The sequence below is a fragment of the Stereum hirsutum genome (assembly GCF_000264905.1).
Source record: "Stereum hirsutum FP-91666 SS1 unplaced genomic scaffold STEHIscaffold_2, whole genome shotgun sequence".
Lineage (NCBI taxonomy): Eukaryota > Fungi > Basidiomycota > Agaricomycetes > Russulales > Stereaceae > Stereum > Stereum hirsutum.
Genome location: NW_006763132.1, coordinates 2,386,730 through 2,410,605, shown reverse-complemented (window position 1 = coordinate 2,410,605; position 23,876 = coordinate 2,386,730). Strand labels below are relative to the sequence as shown.

The 23,876-nt window shown below is 51.3% G+C and overlaps 6 protein-coding genes across 6 annotated transcripts; 2 read left to right on the top strand and 4 right to left on the bottom strand.

Moving 5' to 3' along the window:
* Positions 1-37: 37 nt before the first annotated feature.
* On the top strand, positions 38-2,557 carry STEHIDRAFT_137057 (cytochrome P450). Its single transcript, XM_007300000.1, has 8 exons — positions 38-283; positions 365-481; positions 549-671; positions 805-1,138; positions 1,237-1,543; positions 1,607-2,075; positions 2,148-2,240; positions 2,322-2,557. Exons 1-8 carry the CDS (start codon positions 134-136, stop codon positions 2,382-2,384), a joined length of 1,656 nt encoding a protein of 551 aa, XP_007300062.1. The 5' UTR covers positions 38-133; the 3' UTR covers positions 2,385-2,557.
* A 354-nt stretch (positions 2,558-2,911) lies between these two features.
* Positions 2,912-5,772, bottom strand: STEHIDRAFT_165649 (uncharacterized protein; the record flags this gene model as incomplete). Its single annotated transcript, XM_007299999.1, has 6 exons — positions 5,366-5,772; positions 4,578-5,289; positions 4,246-4,504; positions 3,746-4,169; positions 3,338-3,673; positions 2,912-3,277 (listed from the first exon to the last, which is right to left on the bottom strand). Exons 4-6 carry the CDS (start codon positions 4,154-4,156, stop codon positions 2,912-2,914), a joined length of 1,113 nt encoding a protein of 370 aa, XP_007300061.1. The 5' UTR covers positions 4,157-4,169; positions 4,246-4,504; positions 4,578-5,289; positions 5,366-5,772.
* A 3,192-nt stretch (positions 5,773-8,964) lies between these two features.
* Positions 8,965-12,103, bottom strand: STEHIDRAFT_144649 (glycoside hydrolase family 1 protein; the record flags this gene model as incomplete). The annotated part of the gene is made up of 17 exons (XM_007299998.1): positions 8,965-9,267; positions 9,335-9,402; positions 9,466-9,508; positions 9,577-9,657; positions 9,727-9,811; positions 9,878-10,137; positions 10,217-10,401; positions 10,471-10,525; positions 10,583-10,609; positions 10,668-10,730; positions 10,789-10,892; positions 10,948-11,026; positions 11,090-11,137; positions 11,191-11,270; positions 11,351-11,435; positions 11,497-11,925; positions 11,956-12,103. The coding sequence occupies 17 exons, from the start codon at positions 12,101-12,103 to the stop codon at positions 9,221-9,223; spliced, it is 1,887 nt and encodes a 628-aa protein (XP_007300060.1). The 3' UTR covers positions 8,965-9,220.
* A 1,093-nt stretch (positions 12,104-13,196) lies between these two features.
* On the bottom strand, positions 13,197-14,928 carry STEHIDRAFT_152955 (uncharacterized protein; the record flags this gene model as incomplete). The annotated part of the gene is made up of 3 exons (XM_007299997.1): positions 13,197-13,373; positions 13,434-13,550; positions 13,618-14,928. 3 exons carry the CDS (start codon positions 14,926-14,928, stop codon positions 13,197-13,199), a joined length of 1,605 nt encoding a protein of 534 aa, XP_007300059.1.
* Positions 14,929-16,039: 1,111 nt separating this feature from the next.
* STEHIDRAFT_49624 (ARM repeat-containing protein) lies at positions 16,040-16,839 on the top strand (the record flags this gene model as incomplete). Its single annotated transcript, XM_007299302.1, has 2 exons — positions 16,040-16,726; positions 16,786-16,839. The coding sequence occupies 2 exons, from the start codon at positions 16,040-16,042 to the stop codon at positions 16,837-16,839; spliced, it is 741 nt and encodes a 246-aa protein (XP_007299364.1).
* Positions 16,840-20,051: 3,212 nt separating this feature from the next.
* STEHIDRAFT_152953 (uncharacterized protein) lies at positions 20,052-21,924 on the bottom strand (the record flags this gene model as incomplete). Its single annotated transcript, XM_007299996.1, has 3 exons — positions 20,052-20,216; positions 20,279-20,398; positions 20,470-21,924. 3 exons carry the CDS (start codon positions 21,922-21,924, stop codon positions 20,052-20,054), a joined length of 1,740 nt encoding a protein of 579 aa, XP_007300058.1.
* Positions 21,925-23,876: the final 1,952 nt, after the last annotated feature.

Here is a 23,876-nt window from a genome sequence, read left to right as displayed (position 1 = left end):
CGTTTATAATTTTGCGCGTGCGTATGGTTCGATTTTTGGGTGGAGCGTAGCAGAATATATACCCGCGACGACACGTCGGCCATCTCACGCTCTTCCTCTTCGTCGTCCTCCACCGAGTCTGACAACGTTCATCATGAACGTCACCACCGCTCTACCCGTCGACGGCTGGGCAGGCTACGCCGCCGAGGCCCAGAGATATCTCCCGCCCCCGACGCGTCTCGCTTTGCTCTGTCTTCTCAATGTTCCTATACTCGCGGTCGTTCTCAACGTTCTCAAACAGCTTGTACGTGCACAACTTTTCTACTCCATCGAGAGTTAGAGTTGGCTGATCGGAACGCGTCTTGTTTCGCATATGGTGGCTTAGATCCTTCCCCGTGACCCTTCGTTACCCCCGGAGGTGTTCCACTGGCTGCCGTACATTGGCTCAGCACCAGCGTACGGACAAGACCCACTGGCTTTCTTTTTCAAATGTCGTGAAAAGGTGCGCAACAATACTGAATACTTGCTTCGTGCGCGATACTGACAGACGAGGATTCCTTGGGATACAGTACGGAGACGTCTTCACGTTTATTCTCTTCGGGAGGAAGGTCACGGTCGCGTTGGGCACGCAGGGAAATAACTTTGTACTCGGCGGAAAGGTGGCCCACTTTTCTGCGGAGGACGCGTACAAGGTACGTGGAGTTCCCGTAGCATTTTCTCGCCTCCCACGCTCGTGTCGACTTTCTGGAAAGCCGTCCCGCGTACAATTTGTCGGCAACCTCACGATCCGGTACTCACGTTTGTCCCATTTCGTGTCCACTATAGGATGTCACGGGCCCGGTTTTCGGTGACGACGTCGTCTACAGTGTACCCAACGAAGTTTTCATGGAACAGAAGAAGTTCGTCAAGTTCGGTCTCACGACGGAGAACTTCAGAGCCTACGTCGGCATGGTCCAGAATGAAATCACCCAATTCATGGAGCACGAACCGGCCTTCCAGACATGGCAGATGAACGACATCAATGAGTGGGGCAAGTTTGACGTGCTCAAGGTGTTGCAGCAAGTCACGATGTTGGCGGCGGCGAGGACGTTGCAGGGCAAGGAAGTTCGGGACGGCATGGACAAATCTTTTGCGGCGCTGTACGAAGACTTGGATAACGGTGAGTTTTTCGAGTCTACTTTTCGTGGTCCGCTTGGCGAAATTATCTTGGAGCGGAATGGCTGATCAGACTATGTGGCGGTGGCGTTAATCGTGCAGGTTTCACCCCGATTCACTTCATGTTCCCTAAACTTCCCCTGCCAAGTTACCGGAAACGTGACATCGCGCACAAGAAGATGACAGAATACTATCTCAACATCCTCAAGAACAGGAGGGACGGCAAAAGCGTGATGGAGGACACGGACATGCTCGCGGCCCTCTCGAACCAAAAATACCGTGACGGACGTACACTCCCAGACACTGAAATCGCTCACATCATGCTCGCCCTCCTCCTGGCCGGCCATCACACGAGCTCTACCACTGGCTCTTGGGCGCTCCTTCATTTGGCTTCCAGACCCGATATTGCGTGAGTCTCGCTCGCCACATCCACAATCGCTCGAACACTAATTTTATTTTATGTGTGAAAAAGTGACGCTATCCTCGAAGAGCAAACGAAACAGTTCGGCAACCCCGACGGTACACTCCGCCCACCTACCTACGAAGAACTCAAAGGCCTTCCCGTCCTCGACTCCGTCATCCGCGAGACCCTCCGCATGCACCCCCCAATCCACTCCATCATGCGCGTCATCCGCGCCGACGTCCCCGTCCCCCCCACCCTCGCCGCGCCCTCCAAGGACTCCGCCTACGTCGTTCCCAAGGGCCACTATGTCCTCGCCTCGCCGATCGTCAGCCAGATGGACCCGCGACTATGGAACGAGGCGGAGAAGTGGGAGCCGAGCCGCTGGAACGATGAGAATGGACAGGCGCAGCAGGCGTTTAAGTTGTATGCGGATGAGAACGGGGAGAAGGTCGATTATGGGTTCGGTGCGGTGAGTAAGGGCACGGAAAGTCCTTACCAGCCGTTTGGTGCTGGAAGGCATCGGTGCATTGGCGAGCAGGTACGTTTGTTTTGCCACTTTTTCACTCTCTACGTTCGATGTAGTCTTCGTGTGCTAATCCATTCCGTGTAGTTCGCTTATTTGCAGCTGGGCACGCTCATTGTCACCATCGTTCGCGCAGTCGAGATGCGCCTGCCAAACGAAGTTCCCAAGCACGACTACCACGTCAGTCCCTCTCTTTAACCTATACATCCCTTCCCTTTCCACAAACTAACATTGTCCCCTTCTCTTCTCTTATCACCACAGACCATGGTCACGATGCCCTGCAAACCCCGCGAGATTCACTACCGCAGGAGGAAGTTTGACTGAGCACACCGGTGTGATGATGATGATGGATATTTTTGAAGTACATTATTTCTTCTGCTTTATAACCTTCCTACGACCTACGATGCATCAATACACTTTTCGCCGTTAATGGATTTTTTAGAGGACCTCATTGTGCGCTGTACTGACGCTCTGACGTCAAAACAAATCATTTTTTCTGGTCGACCGGCTTGGTACTTGACACTGGTGGTTCAATCGGTGAGTTACGGCCGGATATGTGCACGTCGGCGTTCAGAAGGAGACAAGCTCTTAGAGAGAGAACAGAATGTCTAGTGTCGCCCGTTTTGATCTACGTCTACGTAAGGTAAGTACAGAATGAAACTAGAGCCAATTTAAAAATCGTCGACCGCCGAGTACGATGAGTGATGTAGACGACTTCAAGTTATTGTACAGCTGCAAGCGATCAACTACTACTTCATGCAAGACACCAAAAGCAAGATATTTCGAAGACATCCGGATTCCGGAACACTTATACTAGGATTGAAGAGAAGACTTTGTCAATCATGTGGGGTCTAGCGGGGAGGTTCTGGCGCAGGCCACGGCAGACTTCGAGCCATGGCAGATCCCTGCTCGGCAGGTGTAATCATATGGCCTGTGAACGATGCCCTCAATCCTAGGAATACAAGAGCCATCGAATCGCTCAGGCGCTTGAGCCTCGAAAGCTCTCCTTCCATCGTCTGCACCATTTCCTGCAGGTCCTGCCCCCGCTCGAGTTTTAGGCTCATCATCCGGTCTTCGAACCGTTCCCAATTTTCGAATCGAGCTCCTCGGGCGATATCACTGCCTCTTCCCCGGTCGTACCTTCCAACCTCACACTCGACATCGACATGAGTACCTTCTTGGACAAATAGTCGTCCTCCGTGAAACGCGTCGAAGTTCTTTCAGAGGGGGGAATCATTGTGAGTGCCTTGCTACAAGTAGAGATTCCGACGGCGTACTTCGAGCTCAAATTGCAGCATTCCTTTAATCGACTGAAGAAAGAAGGCTTTCAACCTCGAATACGCGTTTGCAGTCAGGTCCGGGGATGACCTCCATGACTGGAATTCGCTCTCGACGAATTGCACTGCGTGATCCCATGACTCGAAGCTATACTCCGTTCGACTGGGAAGGAATGGGTCGAAGAGCTCATAATAGAGGGCATGGTTTCCGCTGTGTGGTAGCGGTTGGACGGAGGGGATGCGGAGGGGATAGCTGGGTCGCTCGTTGACGCCACATTCCACAGTGAGGGTGAATGGGGAGATGAGAGATTCGTAAGGCCGCTCATTTCGAGCTGGCTGTCAAATTATAGAAGAATCCGTGTCAGTCGAAGGGTACAGGACTACAATGCAAGAGATTGTTGCACATACCGATCGGAATATCGTGAACAACTCTTCCAACACAACGGATAACGCACCCTGGTCGATGAAGTACACGAGCACATAAAGAAGGGCGTAGATTTTGGCAGTGGCCCATGTACCATAGCTCTCCTTCTCAAGATACCGCTGTAGCCATAGAGAGTCGAAACCAACCACGGGCATGACCCACCATATTGAAGACCACGCCACGATGCCAATGCGAAAGCAGCGGGACGCGAGTGTGGCAGATCCCACAGTGACTATTACGAGTTGACAACTCGTGGGTATGTTTGTGGAGAAAAGCCCTAGAAGACCTCGGACGAAAACAAGGATTTCGATGTGTAAGTGGGGTCGATCAATGCAGTAGGTCGTGAATCGTAAAAGACTCCGCCTGGTCCATATCATCATGTCGCGGAGATCCATGGACGAGAGGTGACTAGAAGGGGGGAAGGGTAAGGATAAGAACATAGACGAAAAACAATGGATGAGTGCTCAACTGGGATGTTGCTTACCAGTAAGATGAGCATATAACCAGGCGTATTTGTGTGGCGAGAGCTGAGCAAAGCTATTTGAGAACCACGTCATCGAGCAGGCATGTATACAGCACGCCAGAGAGAAGACTCAGTGTCCTGCAGAAGAAGGACCTTAGATATGATCGATAGTCGGTAATACCAAGCTGCCGAGTTGATTGAGCCCAGAGAGGGTAGACCACCCGAAAACGGAACGAGTCTATGACAATGTAACGATCGATTGCGATTGCCGTCAATGGTGCTGTATAAGTCGGTAGCCCGCCGAAGAAAGTCAATAAAGGGTTTCAAGATGCGTGGACAATTGACATGCTTACCGTGGCAGTAAATGTTGAACGGGGCGGGCCTGTGCCACAATGCAGGCCGGATATGTACAGAAAAGAACAAGAAAAGAACAGCCGCAATGGAACATAGCAAAAAGCATAAGTTGAGCACCGACGTCCCGGGAAAAATAAGATTATCGTACAATACTGACCAAGGGTAGAAATAGCCTATGTAGTAACCCATGAGGAAAAGAAGAAGTGGTTTTCATGAAAGGATGGAGATGTGCAATATGTACCTACATAGACTAAGTATCGTGGGTCTACATCGTAATCATGATTGTTCTATTGTTACAGTATCTATGTAATGTGTGGAGACAATGCGTGTATGTGATAGATAAGAATAAACGAAAAGTATCAACGAGAGGTCGAGGATACTGGATGGATGCTAGACGCTGGATGCTGGAGGCTGGAAAACATGCAGTGGTGTATGTACAGGTGGCGCATATGTAACTTATAGTGTGTTTAGTGAAAAGCAAGAAGCTGAATGAGAACCGTAAAGCCCTGAGTAATGGACGACCAAAGACCAAGAAGAACCAGCATGAGAGAACAAACGATGACGCGGACAAGAACCTCGTGGGTGGTATACTGAGACTCGAAGATATGGAACGTGTAGATAATCATCAAGGTGAAGGGCATGAAAGAGCTTGATCTATATCATAGTGTTGAGAAACGGAAACGGAGACTTGAGAGGGCGAGTTAGAGAGAACTACGGCGACATTGAGATGTGGAGATACGAGAATATCAGTGTACCTCTCACTGCCCGCGATACGACTTGAACGTACGGGAGACTATCATTCGGCTATGGTGTTTCATCCACTGCGTGTAATGGTTTGAGTTCTCTTTGATCCTTTGCTTCGCCAGGGTCTGGGTTCGAAGGTGACATGATCACCGAAGTGCCCTCAACAATCATACGTCGGCGAGCTGTCCTCTGAATAAGATTGACGAGGCACTGATCCACGTCGCGAGAGAAGAGGGTGTTATGGTCCGGAGAAATAGCGATACGATGTGATGAGGATGTGGGGGTGGACATGCCTGACCTGGCTGGGGGAGAAGGCATCGACATAGAGGTTGAACGAGTGTGTGAGCGAGCGGAAGGACGCTGAAGATGGGGGGAAGCCGTCGCGGTCGCGGAGGCCCAATCAGATGAAGGCGGATGGGGATGATATGATGAAAACGCCGCGGTGGTGGGTGGCGATAATGCGGAGGTGGATTTAGAGGTCAGTGGGGGTGATGACAAGGGGATCATGGACTGAGAGAGGTAATCAGTCGTCCCAGGCTGTGGAGGTCTTTCAGATGGCGGTACAGGCGCAGACGGTGAGCGAAGGGCGACAAATCCACCGGAACCCATGATGAAGGGAAGAGTCGAGTATTTCACGTCTATTGCGCCGTCTGCATGTCGGGTACGGAGGGAGCGAGTCAGGGTTTGTTGAAGTCGGCTCTTCGTGTCGGGTGTGGCGTAACGCGATGAAGTGAAGACAAAGGATTCCGGTGCAGAAAGGGGTGGTGCGGGTGGCGGTGGAGATGAAGGCGTTGATAGAGATGAGGTTATCGCGGAAGACGATGTCGAGGAGCTGCCCTTGAGCGACGAGTGTGGATGTGAGCTTGAACTTCGTGAGGCAGACTCTGGGCTGACAGTCTGCGCTTCATCCGTTCCCACCGGTGCGCTCTTTGAGATATCCTCCATCTCGATGAGTGACGACTGCTAAAGAGATCATTGTATATTAGCATCACAGGATAAGTTTATCGACCCAGGCCGTAGTGCAGATGTCGAAAAAAGAAGGAAATCAGTACGTACCGAGAACCTGGGGTAATTTGTTTAAATAGATCGACGGCACTTGAAGACAGCGCGACGTATATACGCGTAGCCTCGTCTGTGCGACTAGTCTCTTGTCAACTCTGCCCCCTGTCCTTCGAGAACAAACGGACAGAGAAAAAGGCGGCGGCGGGCTCACTGGAAATGAGAACAGGAGTGGAGGTCGAGAAGAAGAGTGGAGAGGGGTAACACGCGGTCGTGCAGGGTCGTGCGCGCACTTGTCAGCATTTACGAGTCGACGTATACTTATCCCCTTCAATAGGCACCTAGAATCAATAAAAACAAACACCGCATCCATGACATGGGTTCATGAACATCTACTTGCTCGATATGACATGGAATAAAGGCCTCAACGCTAGAGGTTCCGAAATTGATGGCAATGGCCAGGCCCAGCGCCACCTGAGTTCCTTCAAGTTACAGTTGCCACAACACCTAATACATATTCACAAAATGGGGATACTTTAGACCTCGAAAGTACATATGAACTTCGTCGTTTTTGAGTGCCAGACCAACAAATCGGTTGTTCGCTAGCATGAAATCGAGAGAAAATTTGGGGAAAACCGAGATGATGGAAATCGACAACAATGGCAATGACATCGAATCGGGATCGACTTCCACGCCGGCACCTTGACAAAAAAAGACTATCGTACACTACCGAATAAGCTATACTACTGAATAATTATAGACCCAGAAGGAACAACGAGGAGAAAATGTACCCTTAAAACATGGCAAAGTGGAGTAGTCTAGGATATCGCGAGTCTGTAGCTTCGTGACTGGCATGAGTGTCAGTTGCTACAACATCTGATACATGTTGAAACCGAGCACAAAATTGGATAAGGATATGTGGAAAGCATCGATGGGAAATCTAGGATACAGGGTGGTGGAATGGTGGAAACTGTAATGGTGTAACTATTACAGGTGGCAGGTATGCAAGTTGGTGTGCAATTGAAAAGAATACTGAGCGGGAACCGTAAGGACCTGAGCGTGCGAGGGTGAAGGGGAGAATGCGCAAGTGTCAGACAGAAGCGGGATAAGGACTAAGATACTAAGATACTAAGAACTAACAGAAGAGAACAAGAATGACACGGGCGATGGTGTGAGGGGTATCTAGCGACTCGAGGATGAAAAAAATATCATGGACTATACCGCAATGTAAACGAAACCGAAATGGTGGAGGCCTGACTTTGTCCAATAACGGATATTGACACTATAAGGTAAGCCCTAGCATCGATGGCCTTTGATGGGCTGCGTCGTCCTGGGCAACTCCTCGCGGGGATTCTACAAGATTTGTCTCCGTTAATACCTGCAGTGGCCTGTGTATTCTCTGGTCCTTTGCATCTCCTGTTCCCATGTCGGATGATGGTGACGAGCCTGTCGGATAGGCTTCGATGATGACTTTTCGGCGTTTGGACATCTGAACAAGTTCGATGAGACATCGATCGAGGTCACGTGGGAAGAGGACACTGTGATCTGGGACGAGAGGGATGCGAAATGATGCAGGAGTGGGAGTGATTGCGCCCATTGAAGAAGGGACGGGTGGGTGAGGTGGTGGGTGAGGTGGTGAGTGATGTGACCGAGGGGGCGCAGAAACGGAGGTCCAACCAGGCGGAGGTGGCGAGGGCTTGTATGGTGAGCGTGGCTCAGCGGATGTGGACGATGAAAAGAACGACATGAAGTCCGGAGAGGACGAGGGAGAACCAGTTGTGGAATGAGAGAAATAGTCGGTCTCTCCGGGCTGCGGAGATCCCTCCGATGATGGTAACACAGACTCAGATGGCGAGCGAAGGGCAATGAATCCACCGGAACCCACAATAAAGGGAAGAGCGGAGTATTTAACATTTATAGCGCCACCTGCATGTCGGGTACGGAGTGTACGGCTCAGATTCTGTTGAAGTCGGTCCTTCGTGTCGGGTGTGGCGTAACGGGACGAGGTGAAGACGAAAGAGGCAGGTGCGGAGAGGGGTGGTGTTGAAGGTCGTGAAGAAGGGGATGAAGGAAACGATGGAGATGTGAAGGCCGTGGGCAATGACAACGAGCAGCCTTCGAATGACAATTGTGAATGCGAGCTTGGGCTCCCTGAGGCAGACATAGGGTCGACGATCTGCACTCGATCTGTTCCCGCCGGTGAACTCTTTTCCACCTCAATGGTCGCGGCTAGCATAGAAGACATTCGATATCAGCACTGGGGATACAGCAACTTGCACCGTAAACATGCGTGCAAAACGAAATTCGAACGTACCGGGAACCTGGGGGAATAACGTCGAAGGGAGCTAACGCGACGTATCTCGAATGCTCGCTTCGGTCTCTGTAGTCGTAATCTTGTCGACCCTTCTACTGCTCGAAATCGAGCGGTCAAAGAAGAGAATGGCGCAGCTCCTCTGCGACGAGGTTTACTTACCGAGTAAGACAGAGAGGAAGAGACGGACAACCAAACGCGGTGGTGCGGCGTGCGCCCTGACAGCCTGCATGATATCCTCTTCAGGCGAACGCAACATGCTGAAAAATAAAGACCACCCCATTGTTCTCGGTCTGGGTGGGCCCACTACGCTGAGTGTTGAACCTTATACGATGACAGGCGGTCGCTATTCAGTTGGAGCCTTAGTAAATACACTCAGGCTTTATATTGCCGGAAGTAAATTGGCATGTCCCAATAAGTCAGTACCTGCAACTTAAAGCTTCGTTCGCACTCAGCTCGTCACTTCCGATGACAGAGAAAAGTGGTCCGACATAATGCGAATTCAACACGCTAGGATTCGCCGGCACCGGCGCCTCTTCTCAACTGTCAATACAATGCGAGATTCAATTGCCCAAAAAGATGTCCGACTCAGCTCGCCGAGGTCGAATTCTGCAGGTGTGCTTTCATGAACGCCGCTGTGTATCGGAAATGGAGTAGAGATGAGTCGCGTATGAGCCATACGTTGGGAGTGTAAGGACGTACAAATATCCATAGCAGACCTCTTGTAGGTCCTTTCCTGGGTACTATAGTTCACATATTGAATTCCGAACCTGAACAACGGACATTGAGGTAAGACTCCGTTCACAACTGGTGCAGGATCTGAATGTGCTTACTTTGCGCTCAGGCCGGAGTTCCATTCAAAGTTGTCCACCATCGCTGGAGGAAGACGTAGGCCATATCAGTTGGCGTGAGTGAGTAGATCATGAGGGTTCTGTATGACTTACCCCAAGTGAACGCTCCGGCAATAGGCATGCCGTCCTCGTGGATAGAGAGTAAAATCTCTCCTAGGTACGTGAGCAGGTAATCTGCGATGTAGGATATTTCTTGTCAGTTTAGTAGGCAAGATATGTTAAGGGAGGGAAAGTGCGACGGACTAGTCCTCGTAACGTCCTCAGTGATCCTGAACAACTCCTCCCTAAACTCCTCAAACGGCTCCACGAACCCAAATTCAGAAACATACTTCAAGGTCATCACAAACACGCATCAGCTCCGCCTCGTGACTCTGCACCTAAACCGAACACTCACCATCTTCGTGAAATTCCACCTCTCCCTCAACTGCTTGAAGCTCGACCTTACAAACTGTGGCGTCGCCTGCAACCAACTGTTGCTCAAAGGATCCGGACTCGGTCCGACCGCCCAGCCGGCGTTGGAATCGTACATCACCGGTGTGTTGCATTGGGGCCAGAGCGGGTGGGACATGTTGTTGACACACGCAACGAGCCCGTCTTCAGGCGCCACGATGTACTGCGTGCGGTAAGGATCAATGGCGAAGAAGTCGGCTGCGCCTATGAAGAGAAAGAACATGTTCATCATGGTGACTTAAAAGGAGACGGCTGTAGTCTAGAAGAAAGAGGGGAGACGAACCGAGTAACTCTTTCTTCTCTTCATCCGTGAACCGTGGCAACCACGCCTCCGGGAGCGTGTCCAGCAAGATTTGGGGCCAGTCACCCGTGGCGTACACCGGGTCCGAAAAGATACCGATTTGGAACGCTGCGTGACGTTCAACGGCTTCAACATCATCGGAGTTGTTCCAGCGCCACGGCATACCGCTGCATAGAAAGGTCAAAGTGTCAGCCATAGCAAAGAAACAATATCCTTGATGCAGGAAACAATCATACACAAAGTCGTCGTTCTTGAAGGCGATTTCTCCAGAGATGTTCATCTCCTTGAAGGCTATTGATGAAGTTGTCAGCGATCTTCACATCAAGTCAGAATATGGAAACTACGTACCTTTGACAGCCCCCACATGTGACTTCACTAGACGTGATTCTAGATCAGACATTACACTATGAGAGCAAACAACATATAAACTTACAAAGATTATACGCGCATTGGAACGGAGCCGTTGAGGAGTTCACACCGGGAGCAAATGTATCATCTAACACGAGTGCATGAGTACAAGAATGAAGATCTGAAGAACTACTGATGAGACTCACTGAATGGCCAGCCAGCGATGGCACTACAAAAGACTCTGGGCTCGTTGAACGTATACCAAGTTTTAACTCGGCCGTTATAGGCTTGAAAGACGGTCTTCGCATAGCTATAAGATTGGATTGAACACAATAAGCGATACGAGTAGCAACATTGTAACGTACTTTACATAGTCGTCGACGATGTTTGCAGAGGTGAACCCTCCGTAGTAAGCTTGTGCGGCAAGAGGCGTGTCCCAGTGAACTTCATGTAATCAAGCACGTCAGCGAGCAGATTGAAAAACCAAGCGTGCACTCGTCGACTTACAGAGAGTGACAACAGGCTCAACTCCCATCGAATTGTGGTAATCAATGACTGGGGATGTGCTCAGCCGCGCTCTAGAGGGATCTAGAAAGGTACAGACGTACGATCCGAGTAATGGTCCAATGCTTCCTGGTTGACCGGTGAATCAGCTGTAGCGAAGGGGAAAATTCGGGCCCACGATATGCTGAGGAAGGAATAATAATAGTCACATCAGCTTGGCATAGAGCCTCTAGAACGTTAACGGAAATAACGCGGCAGACGTACGAGAAGGAATGGGCGTTGACCCCCAGTGCCGCCGTGCGAGCGACGTCTTCCTTGTACATATAGTACTGCAAGTCCACGACATCCGCTAGAGCCACACAAATTCAATTGCCATAACGCTATCTTCGCGCAAAATGGGATGGACATACCATTCGACCCATCCAAAATCGCTCCAGGCTGATGACTCGTCCAATCCCACATCGACGGCCCCTTACCTCCATCCTTCACTGCACCTTCAACCTGAAACGCCGCCGTCGCCACTCCAAACTTGAACCCTTCCGGAAACTTCAAATCGGGCAATATTCCAGCTGGTCCAGGCGAGAAGAAATCAGGGTACAGCGCAGGAGGCGCAGAGGGCAGCACAATCGGGAGAGACGGTTCGACGGTGGTAGTGAAAGGAGGCGCAGTAACGGGTCCTACCACGTCCCAAAGTGACGACAGGCCGGAGGGAGAGAAGTCCTTGGTTATAGAGCCGACTGGAGGGAAGGTGCCACCGGCAGTGGGCGTTGTGGAGGCGATTGTGGTGGTTGTAGGCGTCGAGAAGATGACATTGGACGAGGTCACTGGACTGGAGAAGGCTGTTGAGGTTGGAGAAGTGGCTGTTGTACTAGGAACCACAGACACGGAAGCTGAGCTGACAGGAATTATGCTGGTTAGCACGCTCGACAAGCTAGCTGCTTCAATATGAGCTGCACGAGCGACGTGGAGCAGATTAGGAAGAAGAGCAATAAGCAGTAAATTCTGCAAGTGGGCCATTATGTTCAGACCGTCAGATACTGGCTCCAAAGAATCTCAACCTCGAGGGGTTGGGCGTTTTGTATGTTCGAGCAAGAAAAAACGCGATGATGTAAGGCATCATCTGACAAGGGGGATATGGCATCTTGGACAGGTGCATCGTCCAGCTGAGGGTGTCGTATTCTTTATTCCAGACGCAGGAAGAAAGACCAGTAGGCTTGTGATACCCCGGACCGTGAAAGGAGGAAACGAGGATGAGTTCTGGGCATAAAAAAGTCTCTACGGCAATACCTGTGGGTCAGCTCACGATGTTGAAGGTATTCAAGCGGAATTGTAAAGGCCCGGAGGTACCAGTTGTTTTTTGCGGTCGGCTTTCCGCATGAACAACCTGACAGGATGCTTGGCGGAGCACTCGTGATGTCGATAAACATTGTTTGTTGAGCAGACTCGATGGTGGTGGTTTGCTTCAAGAGGGTTGCCACCATGCCCGCATCACCAAACCCGTAGACTCGGCTCTTGACTCTCTGCGATGTGGCCCAACCTGTAACTGTAGTACGTGTTTGACCAGGGGATAAATCAATGAGATGCTGCCGTAGAATATTGAGAAAATTAGACTATAGATTGCGACTGATATTATCCAGGTCAAACAAGTTTAAATGGATCATAACTTACTGACGCCACCCACTGCCAGCCCTGAAGCGCTGAGATCAGTGATCAGATCGGTTGGTTGCATCTTGCGAGAAACCTTCACTCACCTCACGCCCCATCTCTTTCGAGACCACTACAGTTCAACAAGCAAACGTCCTTTGTTCACACGGTCCACAAACTCACTTCTCAGCGGTGGTCGTCGGACAGGATTTGCCACCTTCCTCTATGCTGACAACTTGAATACGCAGTCTGGACATTTTCTGGTTTCCTGCACTGATTGACTTATTCAGGACGATTTCGCAAAGGAGAATACAAGGTAAGGAATTGGCATAGACGTCTGTTATATATACAGTCTCGCATAGGGCATAGTAGGTATTCATAATTCGCATATAGTAGGGCCACAGCCAAGTCGTTTCTTCCGCCAATGTCACCATTCGGCACCATTCCCTGAACCACCAAGCTCTCACTACTTCTTCTCCCACTCTGGAATCTTGACCACCCACATAACCTGCCAGTCGTTGTCTCCCCGGTGCTCCAGCGCGGTCACTATGAGGTCGCGCCACGTAATTCCCTTGAGATCCGGAAGGTTGGCGATGCGCCACTGCGCCCACTCTGGATCATTCGTCCACACTCGTTCATCTTTCTGTGGAGATTATGAGGAGTCAATATCATAGACGATCAAGAGACTTCTGATGAAAGTCACCTCAATCTTGGAGAACCACCGCTTCACCATATCCTGGACGAAGTTTGCGAGAGACGATAAGGCCATCTGTCCCTGCATAGGGTGCAGCTGAGATGTCAACGGCTTGTATCCAGGCCACTATAATCGGAGCAGATAGGTGAGCTTCCACGTTCGGGTTATTTATCACCGACAGTATAACACTCACCAAGAAATGCAGTTTCAGTAACTTTTCTCCACCGTCGAAACCCCGATCTTGGAAAGGAAGGCGAGTCGCGTGCTTCAGCTGAGATTTTCTGAAGTTGTGAACGAAGAATCCGTGGGTTAGAGGCTTCGTATCACCCTTCTCGTCCCGATATTCGACGTTTTCCATGTCCCTTGACTTGAAAACGATCGGTGGGTATGTCTGAACAGGCAGCCTCGTGCACCGATGATGGCTTCCTCTCAGCCTATCCCACAAACCCGAGTGCTCCCCGCATGTATGCCACTCGAGACGAGGAGGAGCGGCCACCTTCACTTTTGATGGAGGCTGCGGCGCTACTGGCTCAGGACGAGGCGGCGGCTTGTCGAGTTGAGACTTCTTAGCCACACGGCGATGCAAGAAGGCGGAGGGGTCTGCGTTGGTCTTCGTAACATCCCGTGACAGAGGGCTAGAGACAAGCGACGTGGTCGACTGGTTACCCCTCGATGCTACCAACGTCTGCTGACTATCGCTTGACGGGTTCCGATGCGATTCGCTGGACATGGTCCGCGAACTCTGGGAACGATGGTGCTTGTGGGTGGAACTGACATATACGACCGTGGGCTCTCCAGTTGAAACAGGGGAAGGGTGTGCTTGCTGGACCCGAGGTACATGGTCGAACTGCGAGTGGGACGTGTGGTAGCTCCCGTACGTCGCCGTGGACACCGTGCGCGAGCGAGCCACAGACGGTGTGGCGTTAGACGCGCTCCTCTCTCGTCGCGTCTCCTTCGGTTTGCTGGGCTGGGTCTGCTGGGCTGCATACTGAACGGCTTCCGCACGACTTGGAGGATCTTTCGTGTAACGATGATAGTCTGGAAGCACTTCAGAGGGGCCAGATGAACGCCCGGTTCGAGCTGAAGAAAAGTCCCCAGGATCCATGGCGAACATCCCACTGGGGAGGCTGATGCCGCTGCTGCTCATGACAGATCCAACCGAACCACCAAGACTGTTAGACCGCGGACGAGTTTTCATCCTCCTCGTAGTGGAAATGGTCTCCACCGTACCAGCACCACTCGTTCGATACCCGTTCGTGGGCTGCGATGGTACAGTGTGGCTGTCTTCATAACGAGGTGTACGGTCTCTCCACGGGTTGAAACCGTCCAGGTTGAGAGGAGAAGGCTCATACGGCCCAGGAAAGGTTCGTTTCACCCTGACTTGGGCAGCGTCCGATGGATAGCCTCGAGAGTCCGTTCTGGTCCGAGGTGTGTTGAATGGGTAGAGCTGGTTTTCATGACGCTGAGAACGATGTTGGTTGCGTTGACCGTAGGGATAAGACATGGCGTCTGATCAGATGGGTTCGAAGGAAGATGTCGAGTGGGAATGTGTGCAAAGATGCGAAAGAGTCGTAGAGGACGAATATTCTCCAGGCGGGCGATTGCAGGCGAGTTGGAGAAAGACGCTCTGTCCGCGAAGGGGTTTTATACGCATGAATTTTTCGCTTTGTGTCACTGTTTCACTGTTCGCGACGGCACCTCGGCACAGCGCTTTGTCCACAATCGCGCAACGGTTGGCATGTTGGCATAGAAGGGGCGATGGCTTGACCGGCATACAAAATCCAAGCATAATTTGGCTATCAATTCGGCCAGTTTTTTGTGCCTTCTGTGCCCACTTTTCTTTTTACGAAGCGTCATAACTGGCCAGTCTAACTTCTCGGCTACTCATGCTTGTGTGGCTTTCCAAGCCCAATGACCGGACACAATCGAGGGCCAATGGTTGTCAAGCTCTGGCCTGTTCTGGCACGTTGACCAGATATTCTGTCTCGAGCTGTCTTATTTGTCACAGTGCCCTGGAAATTACATTCCATTGTTCGGTGTTTGATTGTACCATAGCCTGTACCGTGGTGTAAACCCTAACACAGCGATCGATTTACGACCTCGTTCATTGTAGAAAAATGACCTACGGCTTAGTGAGCATGGCCAATGCAGGCGAGAGCAGGCCCAGTATTTCTGCACGGGCGGGTCTTTCATCGGTCGCTTTGCAAGCTTGCGCAAGCTACGGGTTTATTTTTCGAAGATGAGTCGGTCCTTCTCGGCTCCTGAGTAATTTTCCGCTTGAACAAAGCTGGGTGGCGTGGGATGTCCCATTCGAGGTTTTGTTCTCTATTGTTTCCCCTTTCCGCGAAGAGCCGTAGAATGCTGTGCGCGCTTATCGATAGTCATATATGTGAGGGCACCTTGACACGCGCATGCAATTTTCTCTCACCAACCCTGCTCCTCAGTTAGCCATGAATACTCTGTCATTCCTTCTTCCCTCTCTGGCTTCATTCACGAACCCCCCTTCTGCAGATAGTCCTCGCCGAGACATCGCCACTGAACGGCAAGACTCGGCGCCGGAACTTGTCACGGACGTTGTTAACGAAAGGGTCAATGCTCTCCTCGATAACTTGAATATGAACAACTTCGGCACCATCTATGACCAGATCATCGACTGGGCAAACAAATCCGAGAGCGAGCGGGACGGCTTCACGCTCATCCAGGTCCTTCGGATCGTCTACGGGAGGGCGCTTGATGCCTCTTCGCCCACGATATACGCCAGACTCTGTCGCAAGATGATGGAAAATATCAGCGACAAGGTTCAAATCGACGGACTCAGGGGTCGAGACGGCAAGCCGATTGCTGGTGGGAAGTTATTCCGCAGGTACCTCCTTAATCGCGTCCAGGCAGATTTCGAGTGTTGCTGGGTGTTGAAGGGGGCCGGTGCTGCCGCTTCCCGTTTCCAACAATCGGAGGACACCGGCACCGCGGAGAACGACGCCATGGGAGGTGTGGAGGACCCGTTTTCGGCAAACTATAACTCTCCGGAGACGGTGGAGAAGAGAGTTCTTGGTCTGGTCAGACTCATGGGCGAACTCTTCAAATTGCAGATGATCACGGAGCGTATCATGCACGAGTGCCTACGGCAGCTGATCAAGGACGGTGGAGAGCCGGGGCTCGAGAGCATTTGTGGGCTGATGAGGACCGTTGGCCAGATCTTGGACTCTAAGCCGATGCGCCCATGTATGGATGTATACTTCGATAACATGAAGCAATTGACGCTGGATCCAAGGATCGAACCGCGGGTAGTCCGTATGTTGAAGGTACGTTGCAAATTCTCGCCGTCTGACCCTCCTTTAAATATGCTGACCTTTCGTTCTAGGATGTCATCGAACTTCGCAAGCGTGGATGGAAACCTGATCCTTTGTTAGATTAGCATGCTTGTGAGTAGCTCCTTCAGCTTTTTTAACGTATGCTTTTCCACCACCTTGTTCTTATTATCTCGCCACCTCGGACTCGCCCGCCACCTTCCCTGATAGTCGGTCTGACTTTCTATATATTTCAGCTAGTGCCCATCACACAGATTGTGGCACACTGGCAGACTCCATAATATCTCGCGAATGCCCATTCTCTCTGCTCATCCCCTTGCTCTTGTCATCATCTATGTACGATTATGTGTGGTCTTAGAATACAGTTCCACTGCGAAATAGAAGGCGAACTGCGTTCATCCGTTTGTATAGGAGCCTTTATTGATCAATCGCGAGTCAAGTTCAAAGAGCATGTGCAGAGTTTGTCCTCAAATTCGAGGACGCATCCGTCGCCGCAGGCTGTTTGGTCTAAGATCGCGGCCGCGGGTCATGGAGGTTTGAGTAAGTATGCAAATTTTGAGGGATTTCCTTCACGAGGAGGATTCTGAGCCCAGCACCAGTGATGCTAAGAGATTTTTATCCTCAATTACTATGTCCCTAAGCAAGAGTGGCTTGGAATACGCTCAGGGATGTCACTGGCGAGGACAATATCGAATAGAGACGTTTCGGAATGGTGAAATTCGCCATTGGAGCGCCCGCCAAAGTGGGGCGGTCACGGGCCAAACCGAATGGTGAATTTCTCCATTCCGCAACGTCTCTAATGGGCCACAACCACAACTTCCAACCTTGCGCCACTCTCCCACATAGAACAAATGACATCATCCTTTTTTCGTAAGCAGAGAACGGGAGTTCGGCTGAGTTCGGTTTCTTTAGCACTCCCAAAGCATCCTCAGGCGTCTTGTCTTGTCTTTTCGATGCACCTTCGCTTGGTTTCGCTTCATAACTCTACCATTTGCACCCTGAGGACTATGGAGACCTGATGGGGACCATGGGGCCGTTCTTTGGACGACATCTTACTTGACTGCTCATTCTTACTCTACAACAGTGCTGTGGCTCGCGGCTACATCAGAACTCTTGGAAATCCCTGAGAGGCCCTGAGAAGCCCTGAGCGGCCCTGACGATCCGTTCCGCGAAAGTCCGTGAGGTCTCGAGAGCTCGTCAGGGCCTGTCAGGGCTGTCAGGGCGTCTCAGTGCGGTCAGTGCGATTCTGGTCGCTGTGTGGCACCCGAAAAGTAGCAAAAATTCACATATATATTCATATGTACATAGCAATCCTGACTACAAAGGGCAGGACCTTTCTGAGACTACTATACCGTACAGTACATCAATGCGGCTGGAGGCAAGGAGTGGAAGGAGATGCCACGAATGTCAGCGCTCGTGCAATATTAAAGTAGGCGGTCAACAACGAGCGGTGTTCATCTTTGCTCTCATACAGTCGAGACAGTCAGAAAAAAAGGGCATGCCAGCCACACGGACACACCTATATCAAGTATTGCATACAAAACGATATACGAGATCCGCCTCCGACAAGATGATGATCGAAGAGAAAGTCTCACCTTCACCCTCCCAGCATTCTATACAATCTTTCATCCCAGCCCTCGCAGTCTTCCGATGTTATGTCAGCGCTTGTTGACGTAGACCAGTCGTAGTCCATGAACGATTGTATGAGCCAAGTCAGTGTGGTGGCGCATTGACATGATGTCGAGCCGAGAGGAGCGACGGACTGGCTTGGACGTCGATTCTTTGTGTTTGTGGCGAAGTTGCGAGGCAGGTGGATATAAATCTGCACTTGGGACGGGTTGGCAAGAGTCAGAGAGCTCGATGAGGACTTCAACGAGAGAGGGAGCAAGAAGAGGAAGCAAAAGGCTGGAGTCGGCTTTGTTGACGTTTGTTTGCCCTGCGTTCAACGTCAACGGCCGTGCGACCGCTCGCTGCCTCTCGCTCGTTCTTTGTAGAGACGTTCTTCCCGATCTCTGTATCGTTCGTCGTCAGGCCCGTTCTTCTAGGTGCGTACCGAACTCGTTTCATGAAGCTATTCAGTACGCTCTGGGCTCTTTGTACCACAGTTTTCAACCAAGCCGACACGACTCTCTTGTTGATGGCCATGGCTGAAAGCTGGAAGACATGATCCGCCGAATGACGTTGCTCAAAATCGCTTAGGTGGGTGAGAGAGAATTGCGCATGCAAGACTGTGAGTGAGAAGAATGATCAGAGTCAGCGTCAGCCATTTATGACCTAGGTGCGCATCTCGTCAACGTGCTCGGGCTTGGGGCGTGTTCGGTGAACTACGATGCACTTCTTGTGAGTCAAATCACCATCTCTATCTCTGCTCCCATCTCAAACACCTCACCGGAACGCTCTTTACGGTCCCTTCTCATCTACCCTCCTTCTCCATGTGCTTGGTTTTCACGTCATTCTCTTATGCCTCTGGCAGTTCTATCGGCTAAGAGCCTATTGCATGCACTGGGACATGATCAGAGAGGACTGGATGCTCTTGATTACACCGTGCGTACGAAACAACTCTTTGCTCTTTCCGTAGCTAACGTCAACTTTCCATCTACATTACTCCCTACGCAGTGCATCCACTTTCGTCTCCCTCGCACAATTGATCACTGTCAAGGAACCAAGTTTCCGAGTACATGTAGGATAAGGGTTATGTAGGATTAATGAAATTTGGATTGAACGAGAAAGCTGCCGGTTACTGTCTATTATCAGAGTACATATAGACATACGAATATATATATGAATTTTTGCTACTTTTCGGGTGCCACACAGCGACCAGAATCGCACTGACCGCACTGAGACGCCCTGACAGCCCTGACAGGCCCTGACGAGCTCTCGAGACCTCACGGACTTTCACGGAACGGATCGTCAGGGCCGCTCAGGGCTTCTCAGGGCCTCTCAGGGATTTCCAAGAGTTCTGATGTACTCCGAGTCATAGCCTGAGGTCTTGTTTCACCAACCCAGATGCATGATAGAGTTTCTTAAGTTGGATTAGACCTTCACCGCTATACCTTTAAAGCCATCGAAATCAGCAAGAAATTTAATACCACTACAGTATCTTGAACAACTCTGCGTCGCGCTGATTCTCTCACATTGATAGAAGTCGACCATCGATGAATATTGGGCCCAAAGGAAGAAACAAAGAACGGTAAAGAAATGCCATAGATGCCATATATATACAGTCTCACATGTTGCATAGGTTTCATAATCATGAATGCCGATGTTCTCAAGCTCTAGCGCAGAGATATCATCAACAGCTCGTACTACGCCACCGAGTCTACTGGTGAACCACCTTCATCAGCTTCAGCTGCCAATGATTATCGCCTCGATGCTCCAGGCCGGTCACGAGCACCTCACTCAACGTAACACCACTCTGACCAGGAAACTCGACGATCTGCCACTCCGCAAACTTCCTATCGCCCGTCCAACATCTCTTGCGTCTCTGTAGTGATCGAGCGTGAGTACTGCCATTCCGTTTGGCAACAATCAGAGAACTACACTCACGTCGACTTTCTCCCACCAGTCGTGGACGGTCTTGGCCGCGAACTCGGCCAACTGCACCATCGACACTTGTCCATAATGCGTGTCGAGCTCGCGCGTCAACCACCTATCGTATCCCGGCCACTGAGCCACACAAAACAAAGGTGAGCTTGCATCATGCGACTACGAATACGGAAATAAAATAGGCTACTCACTAACATATGCAACTTCAACGGCCTCTCGCTTCCCTCGAAACCCATCTCCCGAAGAGGCTTGTATCCGGGCAACTTAATCTGGCTCGAAACCGACCCCAAATCACTCACCCAAAAGCCGTAATCGAGAGCCCTATCGCGATTCGAGACATGGCCCACCCACAACGACTGGAAGATGATATCGTCGTATAGCGACTCGTGACCTTTGCAGCACGGCTGATTCCCGCGTATCCTCGTCAAGAAGGACGACTCTTGCATACACGGACGCCAGTGAATCAGAGGAGTCTCGACCGCTCGAAGTGGCTTTGCCTTCAGTCGTGCTGCCTCCCGCTCGGCCTCGCGTCTCGCCTTCACGACCTTGTCCGACTCCGAGACGGTGCGGGATAACCAGAGGGTCGAGGACGTTGGGTTCTCAACCTGGGTCATGTCGTGTTGCAGGGGGCTTGGCGCGGTGGTCCTTGTCGTGCGGGTACTCCTCACCGAGCTGACTGTCCCGTAGATATCTCCGGAAGCTTTCCTGCGCGTAGTATCCTTCGGCGGCGTACTCGGCGGGTGTGGCTGCGGTGATTTAGACGATTGACGTTGATGGGAGGGACCGGGAAGAGATGCGGGGACGTGGACAGGAGTGGGGAGGCCTAAGGGGGCAGGGGGATGAACGTAGACGATGGTAGGAGAGACTTTTCTAGCATCTGTTCGGGAAGTGTGGTGAGTCGTCGAGGTCCCTGTTGTGGTAGTCGAGTGAGCGCGAGAGGCAGAGGGCCTAGCGGGCGATGCACTCCTCGATCCAGCTAGTGTCAGGTCCGAATCCGAGAGCATCTCGCGGAGCTGAGCGGATAGGTCTTCGTTACTCGGCGGAGCCCTCTTGCTCCACGGAATCGAGCTAGGAGATGCGCGACCAGTAGCTTGACTCTTGGCGTCCCGTAGGGGGCTATGGCTCTTTGTCGGGAGGCGGTCTTCAGGCGGAAGGACTGCAGATACTCCAGACGACCTCTGGGAACGACCTTCTCCGCGGAAGGATGGAGCAGGGGATTCATATTTGATCATGTCAGGAAGACTCAGCCCACCGAAGCTCCTGAGAGAGCCCGTAGTGGACTCACCGAAACTGTTAGACCTAGGTCGGGGCTTCGTCCTCCTCGAACTAGACGTCGACGATATTGTTGCGTCGTCCCTCGTGTCACGACGTGCGGGATTGAGGGGCGACGGAACATGTTGACCTTTAGTGCGAGAATGACGGTCTTGGATAGGGTTTTTAGCAGTGTACGGTTCGTGACGGGATTCGTGGGACCTGGGTGTGTATGTTGGAGAAAGGTAGGTGCGGGCGTCGGCGAGGTAGTCACTGGAGTCCACCCTGGCCTGTGGTGTGTCGAACGCGTAAGGATAGTCTGCTTTACGCCGACCGGAGCGTTGACTGGATTGTTGGGAATAGACACTCTCGGAGTCGGCGTAGGAAGAAGGCATTCTGTCTCGTAGAGGGAAGCTCAAGATAGATGATGTGGAGAGGAAGTGACGGTCGCAGGTGAACTAGAGGGAGAGGTCACCCCCGTCCGCGTCTTGGCCAGCCAGCCTTTTATGCATATGCCCCCGAGCCCCCCATTGTTGTGTCCGAACCCTAACTCTCGGCTAATGGTAATCAATTTCCATTGCTTTGTGAAACCTGCTATCGGTGCCAACGCCCGCGCGTGCCTTGTAGGTCCTTACCTTATCTGGCGATCAAAGCGGTTTGTTTCCCTTTTCGGTGCTGGTTCGGAAGGTTTTAGTAGCACGTGTGTGGCGGGCCAACATAATTTGAATTTTGTTTTAGACGATTTTGACGATCGTGTGCTGCGTCGCTTTGTTCTTCAGCTGGTAACTTACCACGCCCGGGGCGTCATTATTATCCTGTCGACCAGTTTATTCTCGTGAATGTTGACAGTCCCTCTATGTATCATAGACACTGTAGACATAACTTGTCGTACCCATCAAACCTGGGCTGTCTAACCGATATTCTCTTATGGCGGACAATCAAGTAAAGATTTTGTCGGACTGGCTTCGCTTCGAGTCATGGGTCATAACTTGAGCCGATCTCTTTGTCTCGACTACTTTGGGTTTTTGATCGCCGGCACTGGGGCCCACTGATAACCATATTTTGTGCCAGACACCATGGAGCACTGCGGGTCACACCAAGAAGATGTAGCGGGTCGTAGCGCGCGCAGAATTCGCCACTCTGCGCGTTCGGCCACCTTCTGTACTTTCTGCCAACACATCGATTTTTTGTTTTGTGAATGTACTCGTGTGTTTTCTTATTGTTTGACACACTCCTGTGCGTGCACGCTTTGGCCTTTGAGAGGTGTGCATGCTCGCGATCGCATCTTGAACGTTAACGACGTCCTTCCACCCCGCCCCCACCCTTGACCATCCAACGATACCGACATCAATATCAACGTTGACGGCCTCTCATCTCTCAGTGCTCTTCTACGATGGCTCGTCGGACGACCATACTCTGTGTCTGCTCTCGTTGCTATAAACTGGACAACAGATTACGCAAAAGGAGCCGTGAAAATGCGAAATATCATCTCGAGAAGTATGGGCCCGCGCCAACTGTAACTGCAGGCACTCATGCTGCACCTGAGGTCGAAGGACATCTTGGTCAGGGTTTGGTTAATGACTCGGAGCAGATTCAAGTTGATGGTATGTTCTTTCCTTTGTCATTTGTCATTGAGTGCGAGACCAACACTGATTTGGTGGGCCACACTTCACTGGGAAATGCAGACTTAGACTACGATGCCCCTCCCCCTCCGTTTGAGCTTATACCGCCACAAAGGCAGCAAACACCTCCACCCTCACCTCCATACCACGCTCCATCGGAACCGAGTCGGAGGGTCACTCAATTGTTCGGAGGGGCTGCCATGGGACGTGATATATCTGAATCCCCAGACCGGGGAAGAAGCGCTCTACCATGCTCAACGTCGACTCTACGATGAACCTCCTCTCTTCTCTCTGTGGCACTCATCGTGTTACAGTCCGTCATATGAAAATGTTATGTTGCATATCATTTTGCTTTATGGCTCGATTCGACGTGATTGACGCGCTATCGTACATACGTCACAGTGGAGGACACATGTACAATAAGTACAGCATGTACTATGGCAGAAAGGATAGTGCCCAGAAGAACAAACGAATGAATGAATGAAGGACGGCTGGCTCATGTCGCGAACGAATCCGAAAGCGGCCCGTTCCTTGTTTCGGTATATTCATGATCAGCCGTGAAAGAAATACTCAGTAACAGTAACGGAATGTGTGGGTTGTGGTCAATCAGACAGATACTCTGGACAGTACAAGTCATCGTTCGAAACACTAGCAGCCGTCGTTACATCTCAAACTCACGAGACACGAGACACTGAGAACCTAAACCTAAACCTAAACTTAGACTT